Source organism: Anneissia japonica, unplaced genomic scaffold (genome assembly GCF_011630105.1).
Source record: "Anneissia japonica isolate Jap-2015-1 unplaced genomic scaffold, ASM1163010v1 scaffold287957_len1322810_cov207, whole genome shotgun sequence".
In the NCBI taxonomy this organism is placed as follows: Eukaryota; Metazoa; Echinodermata; class Crinoidea; order Comatulida; family Comatulidae; genus Anneissia; species Anneissia japonica.
In genome coordinates, this window is record NW_022683022.1 from 129,381 (window position 1) to 138,954 (window position 9,574).

The 9,574-nt window shown below is 34.9% G+C and overlaps 1 protein-coding gene across 2 annotated transcripts; it reads left to right on the forward strand.

The window, feature by feature from the left end:
- The first annotated feature begins 237 nt into the window (after positions 1–237).
- LOC117117540 (pre-mRNA-splicing regulator WTAP-like) lies at positions 238–8,232 on the forward strand. 2 transcript variants are annotated; one of them, XM_033261901.1, is made up of 7 exons: positions 238–371; positions 1,577–1,614; positions 1,964–2,084; positions 2,591–2,703; positions 2,902–3,071; positions 3,821–3,975; positions 5,010–8,232. In XM_033261901.1, the coding sequence occupies exons 2-7, from the start codon at positions 1,585–1,587 to the stop codon at positions 6,140–6,142; spliced, it is 1,722 nt and encodes a 573-aa protein (XP_033117792.1). In that variant the 5' UTR covers positions 238–371; positions 1,577–1,584; the 3' UTR covers positions 6,143–8,232. The 2 variants fall into 2 exon arrangements, with proteins under 2 accessions (XP_033117792.1, XP_033117869.1); XM_033261978.1 differs by having other exon boundaries at positions 285–371; positions 1,569–1,614.
- The last annotated feature ends 1,342 nt before the right edge of the window (positions 8,233–9,574 follow it).

Genomic DNA, 9,574 nt, shown 5'->3' on the forward strand with positions numbered 1-9,574 from the left:
ATGGTCTGGAATATCTATCTATTACGGGGAAGATCGAGGGGAGACGCAGCAGGGGTAGACAAAGAATTACTTTTATTGGAAGTTTAAACTCATGGTTAACCAAAAACGGCAACAACAATGACCTTCTAAGGTTAGCTGAGGACAGATTTGAGTGGAGAACCATGATCGCCAATGTTCTGTTCCAGACAGGGTACCTAAAGAGAGAGAGAGAGAGCGCCACCTACTTTAGTGGAGGAAACATCTCCTCACTCAAACATGCACATGGTGGCGTCCATGTTTTTCGAAAAAAAATAATGAGTAGGAGGAAATCTACAACTTAATTTGTCGCTGTAGCGACCGATTTTCTAGATTGATACTTTTTTTCTCGACAAGTAAGTTTTCAGTTCACGACTGTAGTACTTTTATTTATATAAAACAATGTTACTTTGATTCTATTATAAAAAATAGCTAGCCTTAGTTAGGCTAGGCTAGACCCTATCCGCCATGTTTGATTTATTTTGCCCGCTCACGTCGACTGCTTGAGCCCAGTTTGTTTGTGTCATAACTGCCTCGAGCATTTAGGAGGCATGTATACATGAACATTGAATCAAATACGTAATTTACAATTGCCTTTCATATAGTACTTGGCTTTTATTAATAGTTCAGTAGATTTTTTATCTTATTAATATTAATAATTAATTAAGGCAAAGATATAACTACACAGTAAACACAGACTCAGCAGTGTGGCTTGAGTGAGCCTAGGCCTATATAGGCTAGGGCCAGGCCTAGTATGCCCTCGCTGGGCCTATCTATGCCTAAAACTAAGGGCTACCAGCTAGCCTAGCATGGGCTTGTAGGACCAGACTATGATGATGATGTGGTTAGACCTAGTTTATAGCCTAGCCTAGGTACAGTAGATCTAGCTAGCACCACCGTACACTTGGCTAGCTAGGCCTGTTCTAATTGGGTCGTTTTGTCACTGACTGAACCGAGATGAAATTTGGAAAGTTGTTTTGGTTTTAAGTTGGGTCTTTGGTTTTCTCCACAAAATGATGTAAAAAAGTGACATTTTTCTATCCGAGAAAGTTTAAACCACAGGGCCTAGGCTAGGCCTAGAACTGTATTATTAATATTAATTATGGAGAAGCAGAGGCATTTAGGCCTAGAGAATTAGTAATGGCTAATGTTAACTACCATGATGTTTTAAATAAAATGATGCCTTTCAATACTATGATGACTATGATTTCATCATCATAAATACACTGTTTATTTTATTATTTAAATATAGGCAGTATCTATAGTTACACCAGTCTTAAATGAATTCATACTGTGATTGGATGTTATTGTTGTGATCCAATCCATAATAATAATATACTGTACAGTAACATCGAAACTAAGTGAATTACTGCCTTTATAAATGCTGTTTTTGTTAAATTTCATACTTTCGTACTTTACCATAGGATTATACAAATTGTATATAGTCAAACATGCTGACTCACTTTTTTTGTCCTATCTATATTCTAATGCTATAGCTAACAATATATCAAAAGTATGTATCAAAAAATTTTTTTCATAATTTTTCTCTCCATGTCTTTAGATTACAGAATGTCAGAAGAAAGTCCAGCACCAAAAAGGGTAATTTTATGCCTTGGTTTATAAAAATTACTAGACATTCTTTATGCTAACATGTCTTTGGAAAAACAAAAGATATTGATTAATAATGTCAACTGTATTCCTCCATTTTTCAATTATAATTTTTCACTGACAACAAACCGCGATCTTTGTTTAATGTATGTTTATTAAATACAGTAGGTTTTTTTTTGTTTTTTTTTTACATCTCTTACATCATTTTCAACTGGTTTGGAATTCTAAAGAAAAAGAGTTTGTTCTACTGTCATGACCTTTGCACTTGTGCCTAAAAACTTGAAGTATAATTACTATAGATCCAAAGCTTGATTTGGTTTCTCTAATCATATTTACTCAGGTGCGTCTTAGCAATGAAGAGATGACATTGCTATCTAAAGAAGATATGATAGCAAAATGGATGGAATTAGAGATGTACACAAATGAACTTGAGAAAAAGCAGACTGAGGCCTATTGTGGAGGTTAGTTTTATGAAAATATACATTATATCAAACTAGAAATCAGCTTAAATTCGTCTTAAGCCCATTTTTTTTGCTTAAGTCAAATTTATCCATATTGCTTAGCTTAAAAATTGCTTAATATTAGAAAGTCGATTGTACGTTGGCGCTATCTAAGATGATATTTAAGCCAAGACTTTGCTAAGATTGAGTAATAAATCACCTTAAGATATTTATTTGGGACATCTTAACTTTTTTGACTTGAGACATTTGCTAATCTGAGATTAATAATTCCTGGGCCAGAACTATAAAATTGACATTTTAATATATTCATATTCTCCACATTATAAGTTTTAAAAAGTATTGCGGCTTGTCTGTACTAAAGTATACAATACTACCACATTTTTATGCTAATAAATTGCCGAGTTTTTCTCATTTTAGTGACAGTATGCTGGTTTTGGGATTTGAAGCCTCATATGATAATTCAAATTCTTGGTTTTACTAATACTAAAGTTCATTTTTTCGTCCAGGAGACATGAGTTCATTGGAGGAGAAGTGGAAGCAACATCAGCTGGAAAGTTCACGGAAAGAGAAGGTGTTGGTAATGAGACTGACAACCAAAGAGCAGGAAGTTCAAGAATTAGTAAGTAATTATTATAATTGTTATTACATTATTTTACTTAAAAGGTATATTGGTCTTGTAAAAGGTTAGGGAATTTGATGACACTCCAATTTCAGGAAGCCTAATTTAATTAACCTGGAGAAAGAAACATTAGTGTATGTCTATTTCATTCATTAATTTCTTGAGGTTTTATTACTTCAATTTGTTTACTTTTTGCAGTCTGACTTGAGCAAGGCACAGAACCCAAGTACCACTCAACTGCAGAATTCACTACTAGACCCAGCTATCAACCTTCTCTTTCAAAGAATGAGAAAAGAGACGGAAGACAGCAAAACCAAACTGCAGCAGGCAAACGATGACATGGCTGCTTGGAAATTCACTCCAGATAGGTAACTGACAATTTTAACCCCAGTTTACATTGTTTGATGCCTAATATGGTCATGATGGCAGCACATTATGACCATATATAGGCACATCTTGACTATATATGGGCATACGGCAGTTTTTTTTTGTCAAAGAAAATTTGATAGTCTGGACAGACCTTAGGTCATGTGGAAATTATGATAATTTTTATATAATGAAACATTCTAAATTGTTGGTAGTTTGTATCCAGGGAAACACAACTTTTCTAATACTAAACATATTGTTAAACTTTTCTAATACTAAACATATTGTTATTATTGACATCATTATTATTGTATTTACTCACTGTAAACACAATAAAATCTTCATACATACAGTAGTATTTTCTTCTGATTTTAATTAGGCCCAAGAAGATTTGTCTTGTCCAAGCTCAACTGACCTAAATATTGAAAGTCAAGGCTTTTTATTAATCTCGCGGTTGGCATTCTATTTATCATGGATAAGACATTTAGACAGTATTATTTTTTATTTATTTTTTTTTTGTAGAACCACAATTTATATCGCAATCCAATATTTTTAGCTTTAAATAATAATGAAGATGATTATTATTCAAAGCAACTTTGGTTGTGTTTCAATGGCTATAATTAACTTTTATAAAATATGAACTTATTTTTGTGGAGATTTGTATGTATTAATTGTTGCTATAATAAGTTTGTCTGGTAGTCTTTCATTACTATGCTCAATAAGAAAATTATTTGTTTTCCAACTTGTGTAGTCAAACCGGTAAACGCTTGATGTTGAAGTGTCGCACGCTACTGCAGGAAAATCAGGATCTTGGCAAACAGATTTCATCAGGGAAAACTGCTCAACTAGAGGCTGAGCTAGCATTGCAAAAAAAGTACAGCGAAGAGCTTAAAACAAGCCAAGACGGTAAGTGAATGAATCGAGAGAAGACAAATGAGATGAAAGAAAAAAACATACAATATTGTTTTTACATTTACTCTATTATTATCATTATTACCTATACACTCGCATATAAGACGACCCCAAAGTTTGAGAAGATTTTTTGGATGATTTTTGTATGTCTGGCGTATAAGACAACCCCCCTGTTTCCTGGTTGGAATTCCTACTTTTTTATGTTTTTTATGGTCCTGATACTGCATCTAGCTGGCTAATATCAAAACCAAATGTGAGGCTTATCTTCCAAATAATACAGTTTTATGAGTTTTTAAAAGTTTATCAAAATCTTATTTCCCAGTATTTAAAATTGCGTTCATTCATACTAACAGTTAGCAGCTTCATTGCAGTAGTAAGTTGGCGTGTTACGAATGATAATGCACATGAGACAAACATAATTTAATAAATCTAAAATTTGTATGGAACTCGGCAGCCTATAAACTTTTCTTTCGAGATTGTGGTCTATTTGTGCTACCAAAAGCTGTACAAACTTGTGTAGCATTGGATGCATGCACACAAAAGAGTGATTTAAAAAAGAAAGATTTTAAAAGTATGGTTATTTTGGTCTCAGCTAGATAAATTTCTGCCGACTTATAGTGTATTAGTCATCGTATTGATCGTCATCATCGTCTAAACCAACAGCTTAGGTTGGTTTAACCAATTGCAGCATCGAAAGCTACAGTTGCTATATTTAAAATTCTAAGTTGGATGTATGTCATGTCACAAAAAAAGTGACCATGAGAACAAAATAGTGGTTTTTATTGTCACAAACAAAATATTTATAAAAATCTGATTTACCCAAACCTATAAATGTAATAATATACTGAATAATAATTGAGAAAGAAATAAATTAGATTTAGTTAAGTATTATTTTTGTAAACTACATAAATATGATTTAGTAGAGTCACATTTTTTTTCTTTCATTTTTATGGAGAGAGTACTTGCTATTAAAAGTGATGTAAATTTTGGAAAAATAACCAAAATGTACTTTTTCTTTTTTTAAACAGAAATGAATGATTTTGTGATTGAATTAGATGAAGAGGTAGAAGGTATGCAGAGTACAATATGCACTCTACAGCAACAACTAAAAGACTGCAAAGCAGAACTGGCCAAGTACAAAAGCCAGTGTACTCTAGAGACACCAGTTAACTCTAATGGACACAACATGGCGAATACTGCCCCCTCTGACCACCAACAAACATACAGAGATGATGCTTACTCATTAAACACAGCTGCAATATCGGCAGAAAAATACAATGCCCCCATAAGAACGGATTCAGGACCATTCACAGTTAGTACGTTTACATCAAATCTAAGTGTAGAACTTGAGGGAACTGAGGGGCAAGATGAAAGCTATAGGACTACACGCTCTACTGAATACCCCAATACTGCCAGGCCTGGAGACACGGTGGACAAGAAAATGTCTGCAGGTGTCCAGGAAAATAACCCTGATGAGAACCAAGACTCAGAATTTGACAGGGAGCAGTTTTTCAAGATTGAAAACCAAGAAGAGGTTCAAGAAAAGTACGGATGGGAAGGCGATGACGAGGAAATTTTGAGAATCAATGAAGGAAAGAAATTGAAGATAGAATATGTTGATGAAAGTCCAGGTGAAGACAGTAAAACAGCTGATGAAGATCAAGAACCTGATGAACAGGTGCAAGATGGTGTTGAAAAATTTAGAACTGACTCACTAATTGATGTCAGAAATAATGTCAACGATGATAATGATGATGACACAGGTAATGAAACGCCAACTTATGGCGAGTTGAGTGATACAGAACAAAATAACAGGAAACACACAGACACTGACCAACTTCTTGTCTGTAAAATAGAATCAACTTATAAACCTAACAATATTTTGACTGTGGACCCCATACAGAAATCCTTACCCAATGATGTGGATGAGGATGATATGAAAGAATTGAGGACAGACTCACCTGTAAACGGCAGGGCTTTAATACAGCACTCTGCTATTCCCTTAGACTCTGCCAAAATCTCACTAGTTGACTGTTACTCTAGTGATGACGGTGGAGGCTCAGTAGAACTGTCCACAACAAAAACCACAGTCAATCTTGAACACAACGGTCTTCATAAACTTTCTGATGAAAGGGAAGACGAATGTATAGAAACAGACTAAAGAAATTTCCGTCAGCTTTTGGCTTGCGGAGTACATCACAATTGTTATGTGTTTAGAATGTGAGATATATTAGATTACTTAAAGAATCCGTAATTGTGTATATATCCAAAGTAGTTTTTACTGTACTTCTTCCTGTGATGATTGTACTCAGATGTTTTTAAAACTGATCTTTTTCTACTTTTTTTGTTGAAATGTTAAAAAGACTGCGATGCTTTGGGCCATCCGAAGTGAACAATAATTACATATCTATAACCCTAATTTTTTGGACAGACTGATATGGCTTTGTTGAACATTAAAAAATAGAATTTGTTTGGGATAGAACGGTTTGAGATATTGTGCTGAAACTAAGTGCAAAAGCTCTGAATTACTAACTCACGAAAGACAACACCATTTACATTTTGAATTAGATTTAGAACAAGTCAACGTTACAGGTTCTTTAATAATATTTCTTTTATAAGGTACAGACTTCCCCGCTCATTTATATCCAACTTAGTATACAATCGGAATTTTATTTGCAAGTAATTCCACTCAAGTAGAGGAATTGTAGACGCTGGTGTATTTGTTGCAAGTGGTGACTTCTAAATTAATAATTGCTTATTGATTTATTTCTACCCAGTTGCTACATAGAGTACAGTGAATTATGAGATAACCACTCTTGCATCTAAAGCCGGGTACTCGCTGCATTGCACGACGAATCCACCTCTGCTTCCGGCGAGCGATAGACTACGTAACGCCGTCTACTGATTGTCATTGGCAGTCTGAACGGATCCTTATTTAAAAAAGCGATCCGTTGGCTCCACGCCGTCTCGTGCGTCCGTTGTTGCGTCGCCGTTACGTGTAGTGGGTACCCGGCTTTAGGCCAGGCACTCGCAGCATCGGCCGATGAATCTCTCTGTGAGCGCTAAGACGACCCGACATCTGTTGATCGTTGGTGACAGTTGGAATGGATTGTCATTAAAAATGATCAGTAGAACGTGCTGTGGCGTTGCATTCTCCATCATGTTAGCCGTCGTCAGCAGTGAGTGCTTGGCTTCAAACCTCTGGTCATGGTTTGGTTGTCTTGGTTAGTTCTAGGATATTGTTTGGTCCCTTTTATTTTTTGGAAATTTTAAAAACTTTTAATGCAAAGTGCAGTACAGTACATTATTTTGCAAATATACCGTATATCCGCACAAATATTTTTGTTTCCTACGTAGCAAATTTTATTGCAAAATTAACAACTCAAATGTCCGAGATATGATTTTAGTCATCCGAGCGCTCACTAACATTAAAGCTAATTTATATCCTGACTAGGCCTCCAGTGCCCTTCCATGCAAAACAAATATAAGAAAAACATACTTTGCGACAGTTTTAAGCTGCCAGCACTTCCGAATTATTGAATTAAATATCATGTTTCTACTGTTTTTGCCATTTTTATTTACCGGTAAATATAATAATACAAGAATTTATTCAACACCTTTAGAAAAGGAATACAAGACACTACCAATGTTGTCATTGGATCTATTGTCAATCACCAACCATCTCTACTCCTTGGTGAATATACCTAGTCATGCACATAGACTGACAATTCAGTGCCACATCATTGTAACAGGTACCTGTTTATACTGCTGGGTAAAAGAGACTAATGGCGGATTCAAAGGCAGGAGCCCGGGTCCCTACAAAATTTTTCAAAATTATATTGACATTTTGCGTGCGGATATACAGTATAGTAATATTATTATTGGATATATGAACTTTACAAATACTTTATAGCATTTATTTCCATGGTAAAAAATAGAAAGAGATGCGTACTGTACTGTCTTTTATGTTCCAGCCAAAACTGTCAAAAAGCATACCTTTTTAATTAATATTTCTTAATTAGAAATAAAACTTTACATTCTTTTGTATGTTTTTTTTCACCTAATAATTTGGAATAAGATATATCAGGAAGGAAAACCTGCTGATTGTTCGACTGACGCAAGTGTTCTTTATCTTCTATCATGAAATTTAATTATTGTGTTTTTATGATTTTTGAATATCGTTTTGTATGGTGGTTAATGCACATACATATGATTTTAAACACAAAATAAAAACGGCTGTCAGTGATGGTATATTTTTATTCTGTAGTGATTTAACAGAATTTGGTACTGTAGTTAAAAGTTGTTTTCAAGTTTGAGCTCTGGTTTGGTGGTTGCGATGCTTGTCTTCCAATCTCAAGCTGGGGCAGATGCAGATGGTGCAAGCACACCCCCCTAAGTTGTATAAAAAATTGTATTTTTAAAATATTATTTCCATAATTATGAACATGGTACTGGTAAAGATTTTTAAAGTATGAGAGTGCAATTTCCAGGTACCTCGAGGGCTATATTCTCAAAATTTTCAAATCTCAGTCCCAACCGTAGTGGGGGTGAGGTGGTGTCTACCTCCAAATCCTGCATCCGCCCCAGTCAGTGTTGTAAATTTAATCTGCATAAATCAAAACCGCTCCCCAAACCTGATGACGTTCCAGCGATTGAACCCATAACCCTGAGATTTTAAGGGAAGCATCTTTACCATCAAGTCACAGCTCTACTTCATCAGCTAGATATACTGACATTTTGTTTACAACCAAAAAGCAGGCTTTGCTCGAACATTTTTGAAAACTGTGGTGGTGATGGTATTAGATTTTTTTAGGTGGGTCAGCCTCGTTGAAAATGGGTTTGAATAACATACCACCTGGATGTAATGTAAGTACAGTAGCATACCATAGAGTAAAAGAACAGCTTCTTCACTCATCACACTATCTGACAATGCAAGTTGCAGTTTGTTTACCTGATGCTTGCACAGTGGTAGCCCCAGACATTACTGACAAGTGATCCATCAAGTCTGACAGGGGTTCAAACCATGGGGCCATTTCTGTCTTGGGTTACACAAGAGAATTAACAGGGCCCTAGCCTGCCATCCCCACCCTTATATTTTCTTAAATTAGCAAAAAATGAGAAAAAAAATTATAAATAAATTAGATTGTCTTTTTTGGTAATCTATAGGGTGCCATAGCCATAACATTTTGTACTTGAGTGGAACCAGTGGGCTGAGGTTGCCTGGATCTACATTCTGTAAAATAAAAGGCTTCTTTAATCCCCCTTCAAGCAACCTTCTATTCCCTTTGAATTAAAAATTACAGTCCGCCCTCCAATTCAATTTATTTATTTATTTCAAAGAAATAAATAAATAAATTTATTTATTTCAAAGAAACTGTCGTTTGCTTTTAAAATTTTTTTGACCAATTTGAAGCTGTTTTAAACACATTAAAACAAAATCTGAACAGCATACTGTATAGTAAACATAACATATGATTTGACTAAAGTTAGGTTTAGGTATGTAGGTGTCCATCTTTTACATAAAGAAAGATGTTGCTTTCTTTTATGTTACTTGGCCTTTCCTTATGTTCCCAATAAGCAATTCTCCAACGAG

Coding starts and splice junctions, on each gene's coding strand:
- LOC117117540 (XM_033261901.1), top strand. CDS start 1,585: ATGTCAGAAGAAAGTCCAGCACCAAAAAGG. Junction 1,615..1,963: donor AAAGTCCAGCACCAAAAAGG/GTAATTTTATGC, acceptor ATATTTACTCAG/GTGCGTCTTAGCAATGAAGA. Junction 3,976..5,009: donor GCTTAAAACAAGCCAAGACG/GTAAGTGAATGA, acceptor TTTTTTAAACAG/AAATGAATGATTTTGTGATT.